The sequence below is a fragment of the Lonchura striata genome, chromosome 3, assembly GCF_046129695.1.
Source record: "Lonchura striata isolate bLonStr1 chromosome 3, bLonStr1.mat, whole genome shotgun sequence".
In the NCBI taxonomy this organism is placed as follows: Eukaryota; Metazoa; Chordata; class Aves; order Passeriformes; family Estrildidae; genus Lonchura; species Lonchura striata.
The window spans coordinates 4,133,877-4,154,085 of record NC_134605.1 but is presented as its reverse complement, the minus strand read 5'-3'; the positions used below and the strand labels follow the sequence as shown (position 1 = coordinate 4,154,085).

General features: G+C 37.2%; 1 protein-coding gene across 6 annotated transcripts in view; it reads left to right on the top strand.

Annotated features, from left to right (window-relative positions):
• The window catches only part of MACROD2 (mono-ADP ribosylhydrolase 2), an 855,789-nt gene that overhangs the window by 255,446 nt on the left and 580,134 nt on the right, over positions 1-20,209 (top strand). For all 6 annotated transcript variants that reach the window (XM_021527840.3, XM_077781852.1, XM_021527839.3 and 3 more), the window contains one exon: positions 17,444-17,560. In XM_021527840.3, coding sequence (XP_021383515.1) covers positions 17,444-17,560 — 117 coding nt within the window. The remainder of the gene's footprint in view (positions 1-17,443; positions 17,561-20,209) is intronic.

Below are 20,209 nucleotides of genomic sequence, written 5' to 3'. Positions count from 1 at the left end.
AAACACATTTGGTTATTTAACAATGCCATTTGACTGTAGTGTTTTAAGGGCTTTATAATTATACATGTGAGAGAGACATTGGCAGCACAGGTATTTAGAAAGAATTTGTTTGCTTGTTGAAAAAAGGATATGTTTGACAAAAGCTTAATTGTTGTTTTCGCATACCTGCAGCGAGGGACAGGACCACTGCAGTTGGTGGGGTGCTTTGTGCATCCACCCAAGCATCTCTGCATCCAGTGGAGAATGCTCCCAAAATCTTGATTTATGAAGAAACCTTTCCGAGATCCACATTCACATTCTGTGGTGCTTCATGTGTATTGTATCCAATTTATTTTTTTTTTTTTAAATATGCCTTGCTTTGTACAGTGTAAATCCATTTCTACTTTACTTTGTAGCAGTTTTTGTTTTTATGTGTGGTGAAGCAGTATCTGGCCTAGTGTAAGGAAATGGAACAGGAGAATTGGGGAGAAAGTACAACAGTCACACCTACTGCAGCAGGAATGGGAGCAGAGCCATGAATACCTAATTGACTGTAGTGATTGCTGTGTCCATACACACGTTATTTTTGTGTGTGTTTAAGCTAGGCTTAGTTTTTGACTCTTTCAGAAAGCTCAAGACCAGAATATGTTTAGAAAGGACCATTAAAGAGGCAACAAAGGGGGAAGCTTTCCTCTCAGTTGAAGAATCTTGTGTATTGCAAGAAATCATTCTCCTAACTGTCCACTGCATGGTGGGAATGATTTATTTTGGTCTTGAGATTAATTTAGGAATTCATCCATGGAAATGAGAATAGTGACACTGGCTGCTGGGTCTTCTGGCTCATCCTAGCATTGATACACTCCAAAAAGCTTTACTTACAAATCTCTGCAGTTCTCCCTTCCCCCTGCTGCAGTCCCTCTGATTTTTGATGTTTGAAGGCATTGAACCCCAGGTTATATATATATATATATATATATATATATATATATATATATATATATATATATAAATGTTACTATTAAAGCACTTCTCCATAATTTTAAGTTTAAGCATAGCCTGAAGCCAATAAGTAGAAAGAGGTTTAAGAGGAAAGAAGGGGCTCTTTTGTAGCTGTTCTGCAATGATTTTTTGATTGTTCACAGAGTTCTGGAGACAGATGTGGCCAAGGTCTTATAGGCGAAGAGGCTGGTTGGACTCCTGAATCACAAAGACCTTTTATGATAAACAGATGGTGCCAAATTTTGGACTAGATCCATTGCGGAATTATCAAGAGATGATGTCTTTTTGGGAAATGATGTTAAAATGTGTCTCTGTATTCAACAGGGACAAAGTATAACTCCTGATTTGCTGGAATTAAAACTTAATTAGGCCAGGTTTCTCTGAGAAGCCCTAACAACTGCATCCTCCCTTAAAACCTGCAGCTTAATGAATAAGAGAAGAGAAAGATTGAGTGTGGCTATCTAAACATTTTTCCTTGTCACTTTTTATTCTGTACTTTTCTGGGGTATCTATTTAAAATATCAAGGGAACATCAGTAATTTCACAATGATTAACTCTGGCTCTAAAAAAAGTGCTGTCTCAGAGTAATTTTGTTGCTTTCAAGTAGGTAGGCTTGCAACACTAACTCATATTTGATAGGGAATCTGCTGAACATGAGAAAATGTTTAGATGGAATGATGGTCGATATTCCACCAATAAATGCCAGAGGTGGAAGTTCAAGCCCTGATGCTCACTGAGTCATCCTCACGTCCATGATCTTTCCTGTATTTCCTAAATCTCCTGACCACAGGTGCTCAGACTTCTCTTACTCATTCCCAGATAGGCAGATTGCTGTAGTGTGACCTGGCGTCCTTGAAGTCCGAGACAGTTTTGTCAGGGATTTCTTGTCCAACTGGAAAGGAAATAGTGATAGTATCAATTTGTGCTTTGGTTGTGCCCCATCCTATATAAGCAGTCTGCAGATTTTGAAACACTCTTACTCTGGTTTTCTTGTGCTGTCTGTTACCTACTATTAATTCCCAACACATTAATTAACCTAAGGGTTATTTGCAGATGTGTTTGATAGAGAGTTGCAAGTCTCAGAACAAGTAGATCTCTAAAACATTTCTAAAATCTGACATCCAAAAAGAAGCTAAAGCCTCTGTGAAGCCAGGGAGACTCTAGCATTATATATTTTGTTGGAATCATGTGGCTGGTGTATTTCAGATTAGCTATAGCACACATGAGTTTTACCTGGCTAACAACTCCCAAAAGTCCAGATTGGAGATGTGGAGGAGCTGAGTGTGAAGTGAGTGAAGGGGAGACAGGAGATCTGGGGCTTTCTGGAGCTACAGGGAGGGTTTGGACAGTACTGGAAATATGACCCATCATTTTACCCTCAGTTTCCCTTGCTGTGTTTTCCTCTTTTTTGTCCATCTCCGTTACAAAGTACATAAATTCTCTCATAAAAGAGCTGTTCAAAACAAATATTCTTGTAATATCTGTATCTGTGCTGACATATACATAAGGCATTAATTGAGAAGGAATGATATATTGGTACTCAATTTAAAAAAATCCTATTTATTTAAAACAATGTAGAAAGAAGTGTAGTTCAATGGAGAAAATTGTCTTTCAGAAAGTCATGAACATCCCTCTTTACAACATTACTCTATCCCACTGAATTTTGTATAGTAATATTTTAAAAATATTTTAATAAGTCTTTTGTTGGGATGTTTATGTAAGGGATTTCAATGGGCAAATAGGTTTGTTCAGGCAAAGCAATACTTAAACTCCAGGCCTTTGCATGTCAGTGTGAACTAATTAAAATCATATTGTGCAATAGGTCAAGAGATCAGGAAGTTGGCCTTCTAATTAGAAGAGATAGTTATAAATAAAACCTTGTTGTTGAAAAGGAAGAGCAGAATTAAGAAGAAGATGTGGATGTGAGAAAAATAAATCAGAACCCTGGGTCTCTGCTGAAAGCTGTGTTAAAAGTCACCCCTTTCTTTTTTGCCTTTCACCATGTTACATGGAGAGAGACTTGAGGCTTCAGGTTGTCCCTCATTAAGGCTCTTGGGGCTCATTCCTGTGCCAGCAGTGCCTGCCTATGTTGTGCATACCTCAGTCCTCAGATAACAAATAATAGCCTGGCCTCCCCAAACAGAGTCTGACTGGAGAATTCAGGTCTGGTTTGTATTTGCTGTCAGCTTAGACCTTTCATCCTCCTTAATACTTTAGCTGCACCTATTTTTCTGTGGTTCCTGCTATCACCACAAATGGGCACCTTGCCAAACTGGATAGGTGTCATCTTGGGACTGTTTTTGCATGAGCCTTTTGTGCCAGCTTTAATTCTTTATTGTTTAGCTTTCTCTCTTCCATCTTAATAATTGAAAAGCATTTACTTTCAATAACATGTAGGTGTTGGGTGTTATTTTACCTTGGAGCATAAACATAATTAGTAAAAATAATAACAATAAACAGATTTTAGATGGTGGAACAGCTCTTCAACTTTTTCTGTAGTTTTCATCATTTCAGAAGGATGGAAGGCTGATCTAGTTTGACCACGCATTTGTTTTGTAAAGGGAACTGAGCAGGTGGTGGGACTACATACCCTTAAGGCTTCAATCCAGCCTAATTTATTCTCTGACTCTATGAAAGCATATATGTCAAAAATAAAAAACATTAATAATATTAAAGCTTGTAAATCTAAGATATCTATTTATCAGAATGAAAGTCACCATCTTTCCATAGGTTCATGACCAGTTTGTCTTTACAGTGTGATGCTGGTATTACTGGTATACAGGGATTATTTATGGTGTGGGACTGTAAGTTAACCATTGGTCTTCTGGAGACTGTCTTGTAAAATGTTTCCTCAGCATATTCAAACATGTTGCTCTTGGTTTGACATTAAATGTATATTTCACAAGGACTTTGCCATGTAAAATGTTTTGTATAATATTGTGAAGGCAGGGAAAGCATTCCTTTTCTCCATGTGCCCATCAGAAGTAACTAGAACCATAGGATTGGGTTATTTGTGTGAGTCTTCTTGATGCTCTGAAGGAGTTTGTCTATCCTGCCCTCCTTCTCATTGGTTCCCAACGCTTCATCCTTAACATCACCACTGCAAGCAGAATTTATTAGTCATTGTAAGACAGGGCTTGTTTATGCCTGCACCCTGGGGTGGCTGCTGAATGTTTTTGTTCTGCCATTGCTCAGATGTTTGTTAGTGCCTGTTTACAACTAAAACCTTAAGGGATGAATATCCTATTGTGCTGACTTTTGTGCGTGGCTGATCCAGAGCTTGAGTTTGATGCGAGTTGTTACTTTGATCTTTTGAACTTTGATTCATATAGGTTGTTCAGTACCAAACTACTGCTATGAAAATGTAAAGATTTGTTTTATTTGAGTGAGAATGAGGCTTTCCCCCTTTATTTGCAGGTACACTAACTCAGGGTTGGCTAAAAATCCTGAAAAATTCAAATAAATTTCAGCTCAAACCCATACAAGGTTTATGCACCTTGCTTTTTATAGTTAGGGCCCAGCGTGTGCTTTTGAAGGAAATTCCCATGTCCTGTGGCTAAACACTTTGCTATTTAGCATTATCATGCACCTTGGAGCACATGAACTAGGTTTCTTTCTGGTGAAAGTAGACTGGAAAATGAGTCCCTAATGCATTCCACTGGAAAACTGGCATTCAGCCCTAGCACCAGTCAAGATCTAGCTCGAAATTAAATAAAACCCCCAAACAAAAACCCTCTGTACCATCAAAAGGCCTGAACTGTGTATAGTATTTATACAACAGGTTCTCACCACCAGCTGTTTTACTCCACAGGTGTGTTCTTACTGGTCCTCTGTATTTACTAATGAAGATGTACCCAAAGTGGTAAATTTTAATAGAAAAGTGCAGATGAGTCTTAATGTCCCCTTTGTATAGATGGTTGTTTACGGTGCCTTGCCCATTCACCATAATCTCTTCTCATAATCCCGTATATGACTTGCTCTTTGCAAGCCTTTTACTTCTGTGAAATTAAGTAGGTGAAGCTGTTTTGAAAAGTATATTTTCCGAGAATGAGTGTATTAATATTAATAATTATATTGAACTTTAGTCTGCATTTGACACCACTGACGAACTATTAAGATTTTTTTTTTTTTATTTTTTCTAAAAATGGGTAAAGATTTTGTGCTATAAATGTTTCTAGGAAGGAGGCCAGACTTGAAGAGGAATTTATTCCCAGGGTTCATCACAGATGCAGTCTTTGGAGCTTTGGTACCTTCAGCCAGTGTTACCTGTCCTCTCACTTTGTTATATTGGAGTAGTTGCTCCTTTCTAATGATATCAGGCTGCAGTTTAGATATGAACTACCTATGATTTAATGCCTCTGACATTCCAATGTAACTTTTCAGAAACAGATTGACCCTTTGTGATTTTAATTTCTTTGCAAGCTTTTTAAACTGGCACCATCTTTTTTTTTTGTACAATGCATCAAATATATCTCATTCCTTCTCCTCCCTTTAATGGAAGCTGGAAAATTAAATCTGGAGGCATAACCATAATGCCAAATATTACAGGATATATACTGTTCAGTCTTTCTACTCATGATGATATGTATTTTCTTTTAAAACTGTATTTTTATATATTAGAAATATGCACACTTGAACGTGTTTACTACATCTTTTATGAGGTAATGTTGAGCTGCTTTTTCATTTTAAAGCCATGTCTCAGTGCTCTTGTATTATTTCGTTAATATTGCTCAAATGGCAGAGTACTTGAGATGCTTTGGCCAAAGTGTTGTTCAGAATTACCTCTTTAAAAGATCAGTTAATATTGATCCACATCCGTAGAATGTTGCTATGGAACTGATGCTGTTTACTCGTTAATCACTGCAGACTGCAGCTCACAGTGTTGGCAATGTGACTTGTTTGTTACATGTGACGATCGCTTTATAAATGTCAATAAAATCAAGACAAAAAACTCCAGTACAACTGGAACTAGCAACTCAGTATTTGCCTCATTATTTTTGGCAGCAAAGTAGTCTTACAGAACAGTATGCAATAAAACACCAGCCAACTGAGTCCCACACTGTGGCTATAATTACATATTTTTGTTTGCTAATCAGTAGAATTTTTCTGTGTACACTATTATACTTTAATGGTTCTGTTGCAACACCAAATTTACTACAATGTTCTCTTGAAGAAAATGGCACATAATGATTTTGTATTTACTACAAGAAGATATTAAACTAAATAATACATAATGATGCTACGCAGATTAACCTGCTCTTTAGTTCTTCTGTTCCTTATCTATGCTTTAATGGTGTTTTAGGACAAACATAAAGTTATTTGGGAGGGAATTACCAGAATTACCGAACTGGTAAATATAGCCATCTGTGTGGGATGTCTTGTTTCTTACTTGAAAACTATTAGATTGTAAATTTAAGCTGTGCTTAGTACTTTAATTTCCCTTCCCACAACTCATGGAGCATAAAGAGGGTTGCAGCCAGCTCAGATAAGTAGTAAGTTCATTAATTACAGGTTTACCTTTTTTGTAGGTTAAAAAAGCTTGTGTGGGACTTGATTAAACAAGCTGTTGTGGTGTGGCCTTGTGGAGGACTGGGCAGGAAACAGCTCAGAGAAGCTCCCCATGCAACTTTTGGAATCAGTCTTCCATTTAACTAAAGATTGCTTGCTGTTATCAGGCCTTGTGCCCTTCTCGAGTTTTTCATATGATTTCTGTCCAAAGTGATTGCACTGCAAATAACCCCTAAATACACTGGGCAATGTGGAAGGTATATTATCTCAAGCTGTGCCATTATCTTGTTTTTATTTCTGTCATTAATTAAATAAATAAATAAACAAACATTCAAGGGGTTTTATTCCTTTTCTTTTTATTCATGATTATTCTGTTACTAATTTCCACTCGATAATTTTGAATATATCTGACAATATTAAGCTAGTAGAAGGCTTTTCCATTTACCTTGGAAACAGAACTTTGCTGTCAGACAAAATCTGTCTAGAAGTAGAAAAGGAAGGCATGGTCCGATGATGGCAGCTTGCTCCCGTACTGCAGATACAGTAAATTATGTGTGAAGGTTGTGGTTTTTTATAGGTTGAGATATAGATCTAATATTTTTTGTAGATTTGTCAGTTTCTGCAATGCAATCTGACATATTAGTGTAAATAAATAGTTTCTCTTCTGCATTTGATTTGCAGTGTAAGTCTGTATCAGGATATGATACTGGTTTTAGAGGGGAAGTTGTATTTAGTTTATGTGATATTTTTGCATGTGGCTGAACAAGTTGATATTTCAGCATTGCTAAATGTTGATATTTCAGCATTGCTAAATGTTGATTGCGTCCTAGATCTTATAAGTTATCTTTTGGCAAGATCTAGTAAGTTACCTTTTTCTTGATTGTGTTGTACATAGGATTTGACATAGGCTCTCAACTAAAGGAAAGAATCTTTAAGAATATTTGTTTTTATGGGTAATTACTTCTCAGGCTTGTGTTAAAACACTGTCTGAAAGAACCTTGTTCATGCATAATTTTCTGGTTAATCTAGTGTTTACCTTTTTCTTCCCTTGTATTCCATTAGAATACATTGTAATGTGTTCAATTGGATTTACCTATTGCAGGGCAATTTTTGTATATGTAATACCATTAATTAATCTGGTTTGAAACAACACTCCAAACTCAGAGGATGTTTCTGTGATTGCAGACTGAGAAGTATCTCCACCAAGTTTTCTCCCTTCAGTGGTTCACAATAAAAGTAAATTAGCACAAGTGAAAATGGTCCAGGAAATAAGAAAACCAGCTGCTCCTCAGTGAATAACTTGGAGTTTTCCTAGAGCCTGTTAGCCTTGCTGCAAGCCAGAGAGTATCTCCTTTGTTGATGCTCAGTCTTACTCCTTTGTGCATTCCAGCTGCTGCCCTAATTCAGAGTTCCTTCAATCCCCATGGGTTTTTTAAGTCCTTTTGAAGTATGCCCAGCACTGAATGTACTTTGCTTCTGTAGCTGACCTTTCCTCTGGTACTTTCTTCACCCTCTCTCTCACAGCTGGTGCATCATGGAAACCTCCAGGAAGATTATCTGCATGGTCAAACTAAACCTGTATGGGTTAAAAGGGAAGAGAAGAGATGGCTCTTAAAAACAAACAATCAAATTGCTTACAAAAATTTTCAAGGATGTAATATTTGAAGTTGTAAATCATGAAAGCTTTTTCTTGGCAGATCTTCCCACCTTTCTTTGTAAAGATTTTTCAGAAGTGGACCTATTTCCCTTGCACAATGTACCTCCTTTGTCTGGCTCCAGCTCTCAGTGTCTTCTCCCAGGCTTCCTCAGAAACTTTAATGCATTCTTTCATTCCAGCAATGATGTATAGTGTTCTGGTGCTTGGTGCACCCTATGGCTAAAGAGAAAAATCACCTTCTCCCATGTCTGGATTAGTTATATTTAATTAAAAGTCATATTTCCTTATGGAAGCCCTCAGGCTTCAAATCCACAAAGAGCTATGTGAGAATGCCCCCTTCCATATTCTCTGTCAAGAAGGGCTTATATTATCTCCCCTTGCATTTTCATGGGGAAAGAGTGGTTAACATTATACTTTTTTTTTTTTAATTTTCACTATACCTTTAAAATTTTCAGGAATGACATGCCAAAAGCCTTTTGGGCTGTTAGGATGCATCACTATTATAAGGCTTCCTTTTACACAGTCATTTTATAATTATTACTTGATAGCCTGCTCCGTCTAAATCCTTGACCTGTGCCTGTCAACTGCTGGCTGATTGTAGTGAATAAATTTGTATAATCACTGCACGATGACTGCTTAATAACTGTACTCCAAATATGCAAATATCTATTCTGGCTTAATACAATTCATCTGCTTTGACCAGCCTGTGCACTTAGTATTTTCGAAACATTTATAAGCAATGGAGCACACCATTGCAGTCTCCTATCTTCTTGTGCTGAGCCTCTAAAATGCTGAAATGTACAGAGAAGAAAAAGATGTACAAAAAAATCCAAAGAAAAATAGACATCAGACAACAGAGAAGAAGCACTTGTCTGTATGTGTTGTAAATGAGGGGGGAAAAACCCCTTAAACAAAAAACTTCCTAAAGGATTATAGAAGGTTTTTCTATTATCATTATTTTCTAGGTTAGCAATATGCCTTTTTTTCAGAATAACCTGCGGTAATAATTTCCTTGTCTGCATTAGGAGAAGACTACATAAAATTGGAAGATACAAATTCAAAAGCCTATTTGAGTCTGAGACACTTAGAAAATACTCAAAAATAAATTGCAGCCCACAACCAAAAAAAAACCCCAAACCAAACCAAAAAATGCCAAAACCGCAATATAAAAAGTAAAGCCATAGTCATACAGAAAAGACATCTTTCTCATCTTTGTGATTTTCCAATGCTGTGGACGTTCTGGTAATTTCTTTCTCTGATCTTGCCCTCTTCTCTTAAGCATTTTCTTTGGCCATCAAGTGACACAGGTTGCTGAGACAGATGGACAGCGAATCATACCAGTTTGTCCATTTCTGTGTTCCTTATTGCAGCATCAGAACATCAGCAAATAGCTTTTTAAAAATAAAATCTGATTTTCATTGACATACTTTTTATCTTCCTATCTTTATCTTTATACTATAAGACATACTTTTTATCTTCTTATCACATTCTTGTTCCTTTAGCCTTTCTCTGAGTTTAACTTAATGTGTCTGAACTGTGCAGGAGGAAAAAGAGAATCCATAGTTCAGTGCACCAGACAGAGCTTGATATGACGGTAGTAACTCGATCTGTACAATAGCCATCATGGCAAAGAGGGTTTCAGAGACATTTTGAAGGCAATAATATGGATATTTACTAAAAAAAAGACAGTCCTGTGTAATAATAGCACAGTAACACGAGTAAAAATCCAGGACAAAGTAGGCGTCTTAGCAATGAAACGTAGATAAACATTTGTTGTCTTTCCAATCTGTGCAGTATCCAGCTGGAAACGAAGTACTGTGGCTGCTCAGGAGGCTGAGGAAAGGATTTCAGAGTGGCCAGACCCATTTCTCCAGGGTGATACCACCTAAAACAACTTGCACCTTCTTACTAGTTGTTTTGGGGAGCTGGGGGAGCGAGTTGAGAGGAGTGTGAACTGAGCTTGTTTTAATAGCCCAGAGTAGCCTGAATTTCTCCAGACTTATCACCTCCCTCCTCAGTAAACAACAACAAGCAGTTTTTGTGCTCACTGTATGTAGGGCTTAGCTGTCTCCTTTCCATCTGGAAAAGAGTGTGGCATGTCAGGTGTCTCAACACTAACACAATTAAAAGGAAGTGAATGGCTCCTTCACACATGCCTTAATGTCAGCAGTTTGGACTGGGAAAAACTGGAAAAGCACTATTGGAGCCTTTCCTACTGTTTTTTCTTGCCAAAAGTGTGACATTCAGACAGGTTTATCAGCCCCGTGTTTCTCTGAGCCCTTATGCTGCTTGAGTGGGCTGACAAAAGTGTGAATCCTATTGACATTACAGCTCTCGTCTACAAAATTGGAGCAGAGCGCTCAAAGACCAAGGAAGATGATGTCATAAGTGTGAGATAAAACGAACACTTTCTTCATTGTTTAGTGGTTTGTGGAAGGAATTTGCCAATCATCATTACCAGCATGACAGGACAACTTTGACTTGGCTTTTTGTTTATTTTTAATATGAGCTTCTGGTATCCTGAGATATTTAACTAAAATAAAAAATCTGCCAAAATATGTGAGTTTCCTATTGGTTTCTGTTTTGTCAAAGTAGGAATAACTGGCTGCGTGCAATAAATGCAGGAGACTTAAATTTTCAGATTCGTGGGCAATTGAGATTTATTTTGAATTGGTGTTGATTTCTTTATCCATATGGGCTTTTTGCCAGTTTATGGCAAGGACATTGATTATGTTGGATGTTTCAGCTGCTTTTGTTACGCTTGGCTGTGAACTGCATCCAGATAAGGTTAACCTTCTCTTAAAACAACCAGTAGGCTTTAAAATTTAATTCCCACTACTTTTCACCATGGCAGGCAATTACTGGTGGTTTGTAATGCTAAATTTATAGGATTTCACCTTGACAATACTCAAAAATACAAGTTTCCCATGTCTGACTTTCCAATAGGGTTTACACCTAGCATTGTTACGCATAGTTTTGTTCCTTGCAGTATATCCTGGAATAATGGTTTATTATGTTTTATTATTACTTTTCATTAAGCTTGCTCTGCAGTATGGTTGGCTGGAGCTGGGAGGATCCCCAGTTGTAATTCCACCTGCCAGAAGGCCCCTTGTGCGGCTTTAGAATGGTGATTCTTAAGAAAAGAAGGCACTGTTCAGAGAATGTGGATTGACACATTAGGTAATCAGTAATTTAAGCATCAAGATTTAAGGTGTCATTTTGGTCTTAAATAAGGTGTACACACTAAGGGTTTCTGAAAGTAGGAATATTTAAGGAATGTGAGTGTAGATTGTGATGAAATGTGAACCTAATTCAGGGAACTAGCCATCTCAAAATAAATGGTTCATCTGTGCTTTCTGTGTTTAAAATGGAGGATTTTAAGGATAAAGCTTAAGATCATGCTTTTGAATGCTGAGATTTTGGCCAGGAAATACTCTATAATTACTAAGTTTTTAAAATTGATTATGTTAGAGGCCTATAAACCAGTGCATTGATTAAAAATCTCCAGTTCATTAAACTTCCAAATGACAGAGGCCATCCCAGTAATAAAAACTGCTGTTCCTAGCAGTCGTATGGCATCTGTGTTATAATCTTTTTAAGATCTCCACCTTTGTTCGTTAGACCATCACCTGTTGTCTCTTGAGGGCAGGATTTATTTCCTCTTGACACTGGTCTCAGAGGTACAGTTGCAACTTTGGCAGCAGTTGATTCCAATGAACTTTTCAGAGGTACTTTGCCAGTTTAGCAGAATGAAGCTGAATTTCTTTGTGAGTTTGTTCTTGGATTGTTATGTGGGGGTTTGGTGGTGTTTTTTTGGAGAGTGGTGTTTTTTTGGAGAGTGTTTTTTTTGTTGTTTGGTTGTTTTTTTGGGTTTTTTTTTTGTTTTTTTTTTTTCCTCTTCTGGTTGCCACACACATCCTTGCAATGAGCATTTTTGGAAGGTCCACAAGAATGGAGGATGTGTGTAGCAGAGATTATACAGTGCACAAAGCAGTTTTCTCTTTTGTCCCCATCAGTGCATCTAATGCAATGACATTATCCTGCTTTTATGCACTTGTGTCATTTGCCATGTGGAAGACCAGTGCCACTTCAGAAATATATCAAGCACAGGTGACTTTCTTAAATAAGCAAGCCTCATGAATTTTCTAATGAAAATAAGAAATAAATATCTGGAAAAGCACCAGAGAACAGGAATTATTATGGAAAAAAGACTATATAGATTCTTGAAATGTAACACAATAAATCTGCATATGTTGTTTACATCATAGCTCACTTTATTCAGCCTTGCACACAAGGTCACAAAAGAAATTTGGGCCTTATTATTCCTGGAGGAGTTTGTATTTTTTGCTGTGGTGTTAGATTACCTTACCCTTTTTATTACCACCTGCACTGCAAGGCTAGTTTTGCTGAGGTTATTTTTTTTAAGCAGCATCCCATGATACCCTTAATTCTGTGTTTCCTGTGCTTTTGCTTCATATGCAATTTTAAGACATTTTCCTAAGAAATAGATTTTTTCTATATTGTATAGCAGTAAATTAGCTAGTATTTGTAGTATATAACTTTAACCCTTTAATTTTGGAGGACAAATGCAATTGTTTTACAATAATTTAACTAAGAAAAGATTTCACCTTAGCATCCTTCAGTGTATAGGGAGAAAGATGGTGTCAAAGATTACATATTTTTGTTTAACATGATGTCATAAATATGCTGTCCTTTTGCACAGGATTTTTATTTTGATACCTGACTTTGCTTGTGTATTTTAGCCAAATATTTTCAGCTGACTTCTTTGTGCCACCAATGCCATTGACTGCGGTAGCTTTGAAAATAGTTTTTCTTCATTAATGGCTTCTGGTGAATTGTTGGGAGAACAAAGCACTGTCCCTAGTGGCTCCTGAAACTTATGGAAGCATGCAATGAAATAGCTATTATTTTTCATGAAAAAAAAACCCATTAGAGTAGTACTTTTAATAGCTTTACACAAGCATGAACAACTTGAACTATAGAGATGAAATTGAAGTTTCTTGGGTTGTTTTTCAGCCTCAAAATATTGTTCATGTTTGTCGATCTTCAAAACTGAGAAGCCCCTTCCATGTGCTTGTCCACCCAAGCATGGTGAAACAATAAATACAGAAACGCAGTTTTTCTGGGCTCTCCACACATGAAGGCACTGGGTAACAGGATCACTTTTCAAAAGACAAGTTGACCTGCATTAAGTCTTTGAAGTCATTCAAAAGCTGAAGTGTTTTGTGCTATTTCAGAATTTATGAAATTTATGAGAATTTATGGGACCTCAGATTGTGGGGTACCAGTTTGTTGGGATGGGAGGCAGAAGAGGAGCAGGTGTTCTTCCACCATCCTGTGGGTGTTTGCTGCCTCACTGGTGGCCCTAGGCAGGACTCAGTGCTCTCAAAAATCCTTAGAAGTAGCTTGGTTTATAAGCCTGAAACTCATTTCAAGAAGCACAGTACCAAGAAGGATAGAAGCCCTCTCTTTAGTATCTTCAAGTGTTGTTGATTGATCAGCATGCAGATCAGAAATTGGATTTCTTTTAGTTATGACTGACAGTTTTGTCTGTGGGAATTTCCCCACATAGACCTTAAATGGCAGGTCACTTGTGTATGAAAATAACCCAAAGCATATCTATGTGATTTCCATAAGCCTGAACAAGAAGGCAGCCTGTAGAAGAAAAGGCACACTGTGAGGCAGAGTGAGGGCTTTGAAGTGAAATCACATTTTCTCTTGGTTGTAGAAAGCAGTGAGAAAGCACAATTCCTTATCGTTGTCATGTGATGCCAAATCTGATTTGACTGGGTTTTTCAGCCAGTTGTACAATGAACAGTGGGATATGGTCTAATGTTTTCCAGATCTTTTTGGAATAATGCAGATGTGCATCTATAGCAAAGTTAAAATTGAAAATACAGATGAAATATCTGAAACCAACCTATCAAGGATTTTGTACTTTCCTATTAATTTGGCAGCATGCCATTATTATAGTGTAAATTTCTTCCTCATTATTACAGAATAACAAAATGTCTTTGACCATAATTTTTTCCCTCCTGAGGTGGTTGTTATTATCTGTAATTTCCACTAAGTTTTCCTGTTAGTAGTGCTTGATTCTCTGTACACTGACATTACTAGTTGCTACACACCTCCAGAAAGAGAATATTTCATGTAAATATTTTATAATGCCTGTTCCATGTTTTTCTTTTTTCTTAATTAATATGGCTAAGACATGTTGTAGCTGAGGCTGAAGAATCATATTTACCTTTGCAATCGTCTTACTTTGTGTTAGGCAGAGTGCTCATATTTGTCAATATATTTCAGTGTAGTTCTGAAGTGAATATATTATTTGAAACATAGGGTATTTCTGGCATGAGTTATTGAGTTATGAAATAAAAAATGCTACACAGACCAGAGGTCATCTCTATTAATGTGTTTAATGAAGTATGATAGGAAAAAGAGGTTATTATTAAAGTTTTGGGTGGTTTGGTGTTTGGGTTTTGATTTTGTTAGTGCTGTTCTCCCCCTTCCCGCCTCCCCACTTTCATTCTTTTGTGTCATCAGTCACTGAAGTATATCAAATGCTAATTTTTACTTTTCCATCTAAGCCTGTCTGGAGTAGTCAATCATTTTTTTCTTGTGCCACCTTTATAAGGGAAGTATGCATGTCTACTTGTTCCATTCTGGCAGATGTCTTCCATTTTCCTTGTCATATGTCAGGATTGGTTGTGATAGAATTGATTTTTCTCCATTAAGAATTCAATTTTTTTCAATTATTCTTTCATCCTTCTGGAGCTTCTTTGCTTATAAAGGTTGGACACAGATGTGTGGAATCAGGAAACTACTGATAGACCATCTTAATCATAGCTGTATTTGCATTAAGAGCACCCTTCCAACATGAGAGGGGTTATAGATGGGGAGCTGGGACCTGCTGTGTGATCACAGCTGCTCTGACACATGGAATGCTGATTTTTGGGTATTTTAGAAATGGCAAACCTGTGCTTCTACTTCCCTGGCAGAGGTGATGGTTTCCTTCTGCAGGTCCCATTGCTTGGCTGTGCTCTGAGCTGGACTTATGCTAAAGACAATGATTTTGAGGAAGAAGAGGTCAGATTGTGGAGTTGAGAGAGCAGCTGAGCCTTGCACAGACACTGCTCCAAGGAAAGTGCTGAACTGGTGGGGACAGCAAAGACCTCAGGGGTGGAAGTGATTCATCAGCCACCAAGTGAATGCTTGCATGGACTTGAGTCCTTGTCCACTATTCCTAAGGACTTCTTCCTCTGTAAAGAATCATGGAGAAAGTGCTAGTCCTAAGCATCTGTGCTGTTTTTATGTTGCTGTCTCAGGAAGTGCTAAGGCTGGTAAAGATTGTGGTGATTCTGCTTATAAAAATACTCTTGAGGCATATATATGCATATATAATACTCTTCAATGCATACTTGTTTACTTATCCTGCTTGGTTTGGAAGAACATTTAGTAATTAGGTTAAAACAATTAAATTGGTTATTATGAACACAGGATAGATTTCAAACATTCTTTCTTCCCTTTAATGTTACAAAATATTATTCTTGCAGTAGCACCTTGGAGTCTGTTGAGCAGAGATTTTGGATAAGTTAAAAAACAAAAGTTCAGCTGAGGTAGAATAAGAAGCCTTGGTGTCTTGGGACAGAGAATGTGCAATGTGCTTACAGCTGGTGGCTTGGCATCCATGGTCTTTTCAAGAAACAATTTTAGAAAATTTCATTGAAAATGCAGTATCACATCATTCTGTAGTTATCTTTTGCTAATATAAAGTACTACAAAAAACCATTTTGAAAACCAGTGACAATGTGTCCAGGATGGGCATGGAATATTGCAAGGAACTGCTTATCCACTTGAACTGCTGTGCTACCTGAACGTGAACTCTGGTATAGAACTCAAAATGGACAATCAGGTTTTTAACACTTAGCAGAAGTCAGTTTTCATCCATTTGAAGATGTTATCTGCCTCCCCACTTGGGGATGCCTTACTTTAGGAAATACTCATAAACACCTCATAAAACCAGTTGTGGCCTTAAGGTAGAGAGGACTGCCATTGTTTCCATGGTGGCTCCCAGGAGCATCGTGGGGTGGGGTTTCCCCTTCTCTCCCTGTGTTGCAGCAGGCTCTGCGTGGTCCGTGGGAGCACTGAGTGCCATGGCTTGCTCACATGTGAGCCTGGAGGAAGCTACACAGCACCTGCTGTGACCAGGTGATGTGAATCTCTTAAAAACCCACCCCCCCATTGCCCTTTCAAACCTGCTCTCCTTTAACTGCTTCAAACGTGCTGCAGGGCACAGCTCTAAGTTTGAACTAGTTAAATCTGAATAAAATCTGAAATAAATCTTAAACAATGTTCATACAGATTCATCCTTTATTAGCTATGTAAGTATTTTTTTAGCCTTTATACTTGAGCTTATTTTTTGAGTTGATGTTATAATTTATGTGAAGATTATTTCTTCTAGTTGAACTCCATAGCTGCTGCCGAATGAGGGCTTTACTCTAGTGAATATGTTCATGCATACACTACTTCCTTTATTATTTTCTATTCTTTTTCTCAAACTTTTGCTATAATTACAGTAAATGATTTCTTGGATTGCATGTTGAGAGGGTAGAATTGCTGTGCCAGCAGCCTTGTTTTATTCTTTTGCTGGCTCCTGAAGGTAATAAGATCTACCTGCTCTATGAATTTTCTTGTATACTTAGCTGCAATTGCAACCTTTAGTAATTATTTTTTTTAATTAGCTCCAAAATTTTGCATGAATAATGCAAAATTTAAAAAAAAAATGGAAAAATTTAAAAAGCTCAGAAGTAGTTGTTTTTTATATTTCAAAACAGTAAGCATTATTTGTTGGAATTTTTATATAAGGCATTAGTAGCATGGTGACATTAAATGATCTGCGCAGTTGTAGAAGTATCAGAGGTATGTTGTAAAAGAGGGTTTGGCATTTAGATGGGGATCAAATTATTTTCATAATTTGTCATGACAATTTCTTAGAGCCTTCAGTAAGATCCTTTTCTAATACTAAAACTTTTATTCTACTTTACATTTTCTGGATGTTTGCTTTTAAATTCACAGAAGTTGGTTAAAAAATACGCTTTTGTGATACTCACTGACTAATTCTATCAAAAGAAAAACATGCGTATATTTAGATATCAACTTACAAGATCAGTTGGTCTGGGCTATGGATGTAAAAATGGGCAGTAAAAGTTTATTACTGTGAGTGAAGACAACATAAAAAGTGGTTTTTAATAAATTCCATGTTCTGGGCTTGTTTTGTAGTGGATGGCTGCATACACCGAGCTGCTGGGCCCTGCTTAGTTGCCGAGTGTCGCAACCTGAGTGGCTGTGAGACTGGACAGGCCAAAATTACCTGCGGATACGACCTACCTGCAAAATGTGAGTCAAGCCTTTCTCAGCATTCTTGTTTCCAGCATGTGCTGCTGGTGTGCATGGTTCATTTCCCTGCAGTCTAATTCAACAGGGTATTCATTTTACGGAATTAGCAGCGGGACTTAATTAAGCATGTTCTGTAATAATGTCTTCCCCTCAAAGCAATTCAGGCTTTTCTAAATGATTATTTCACCTATGTTCTGCGATGAAAACTTACATGTCTCTAAAATATAAAGCATCTTTCATGTTTATTTTTTGCAAGCTAAAACCTATCCTGTCATATGCATAATAAAGGATTGGAAATGCTTTATGAAATATGAACAAAATATACATTATCATATTTAAGTTCCGTGGAGACAGTTTTTTGAAATGTTGCATATTTGATATTTTTCATGCAGATTCTTTGATTGTGAATACTTTGAGGGCCCAGGAGATCAAAGTGATGTATTGTGTTTTCAGCTGCTGTGTAGTGTCTGATTGGCAATTACTGTGAAGGCATCTGTCACACTTTAGCTTTCACCAGAGTGCAGCTGAGTGCTGGAATGTTTTTGCACTTTGAAGGTGGAATTGTCAAAAATTTTCCTCCTATTTCAAGTAGGAAGATGGTTATTTGACTGTGTTGTGTAGATGTTGAGCTTGTCTTGCAGAACACTAACTGCACATTGGTCAGCCAGTCCATTATATGAAAATATAAAGTAGAAATATTTGCAAATTAGGATCTTATAGAATAGTATATTAAGACATGAAGATACAAATACTGAAAAGCATTGCAGACTTCATATAACTAGATTTCAACTAGCTTTTTTTTAAAAATTATTATTTTTTTAAAGTCAGATATGGGAAACTTGTATTTCTTTGAGATATGCAGGCTGCAGCAGGGACATGGCTCATAAAACAATATCTAGAACTCTCTTAACTCTCATGTAAAATCAAATGCTGGCTGCAGTAGCAGGTATTTCTCTAGGCTCCTGTAGTCCTTAATGTCTTAGATAGGTATGAAAATTGTTTTCCCAGTCATTTTTTTACTCTTTTTATGATGGTGGTCATGAGAACTTCCAGTTATTTCCTTGGCAGTGGTAATTTCTATTTGTGGGAAAACTTTTCTGTGTTTTATACGTTGTTTTACCACATGATAATGGTCATTTATGAAAGGCTAATTTGACTAGAGGTCAGGGAAATTGTTGAGGAAGGTTCAGTGTGGTGGTTAGCTTGGGTTTGTACATGGCTCAAAGCATCACCGGATCCCCATAAAAGGGATTGTTGGATGACACATTGTAATTTACTCTTCTGGGGATGTTTGATGTTCTCCCTGTTTAACCAAAAAGTATCTCTGGAGGGACAGAAAAGCTGCTCATCAGTAGGTGAAAATTCCTCTCATGTATTTTAGTGACAGAAATTAAATCCAAAGTATCAAGGCAACTGATGTGTGTTGGAAAGAGGAAAGGTCAGGCCTGAGGTGTGACCTCCCTTTAAATCTTGCAGCAGTTCAAGGGGCTGCTTAAGTTAGGTTTGAAAAATGAGATCCTATTTGAAGGCTATAGGAAAATCTTAGTTCTTTGTGTAAGCATAATAAACAAAACAATTAGGAAACTCATTATCACTTGAAGCTGGAAATAAAACCTGTAACCAGGCATGGGGAAAAGCCAATATTCTTAATCAGTATTCTTAGAAGTTGAAACTGCATTAAAGCCACGTCTATTTGTATTTGATCATGCATCAACATGAGGAGGGGACAGGATACCTTTAACATCAACAGACACAGGGAGGGAAACATTCAATTTTCATGCAGAGGCTGAGAATTTTAAACTCTTGATTACTTAATTTTTTTTCCCTGAAAATATATTTGTGTTCTCACTAACAATTGTTTTCTTTTACTTTTGCCTTTATAAGCTTTAGTTTGTAGGCTCATTAAATTATTGTACCTTTTAAACCATTCACGTGAAAGTGATCAAACAGTCAAGACTGGTTTCATATTTTAGAGAGCTATAAAGCTACTGAATATCTTGTGTCACTCTCTGTCACTTTGTCTTAATAGTATGACAGTTTAACTGTGGGAACTATTTTGCATTTGACTTTCCTGAGGAAGCAGTGCTCTGAAAGGAGGTCCAGACTTTCCCATCCAGATCTGCTGTGAGGCAAGGTGGTGTGCCAGCAATTTGCTGAAGGTTAAGGTTGACTGTTAACTTCCAACTTTCACAAGCAGTTTGCTTTTTATTGATCTGTTTGTGGGTAGGGAAACAATCACAATAATCAGTTAACAGTTTTTTGAGTAGTGAATTATTTATTCTGTTGTCTACTGTTGACTGTAGTTGGACAAACAATCATAGTAAATGTAAAATGCATTTCTTAGCATGATGAATTGTCGTGTTTGGGTGTTTGTTGTGTTTTTGTTATTTAACAGAATTCTAAAATGTTACAATTTTGTTTCCTACCCCTGGGGTTTTCCCATTTCAAGTTCTTGATCCTGAAAAGCTTTGCTTGGAAACAGTTTGCTGAATTCAGCAAAGCTGCTCTGGGACACAGCAGCCTGTGTGTGCTGTCTGATGCAGGACTTGGGCTTCAGCAAGAACTCCGTATTAAAAAAGGTTTAGTATTCAAAAATCATGCAGCATATTGCTTTGTTTTATCAATGACTTGGAGGAAGCTGAGATTAAG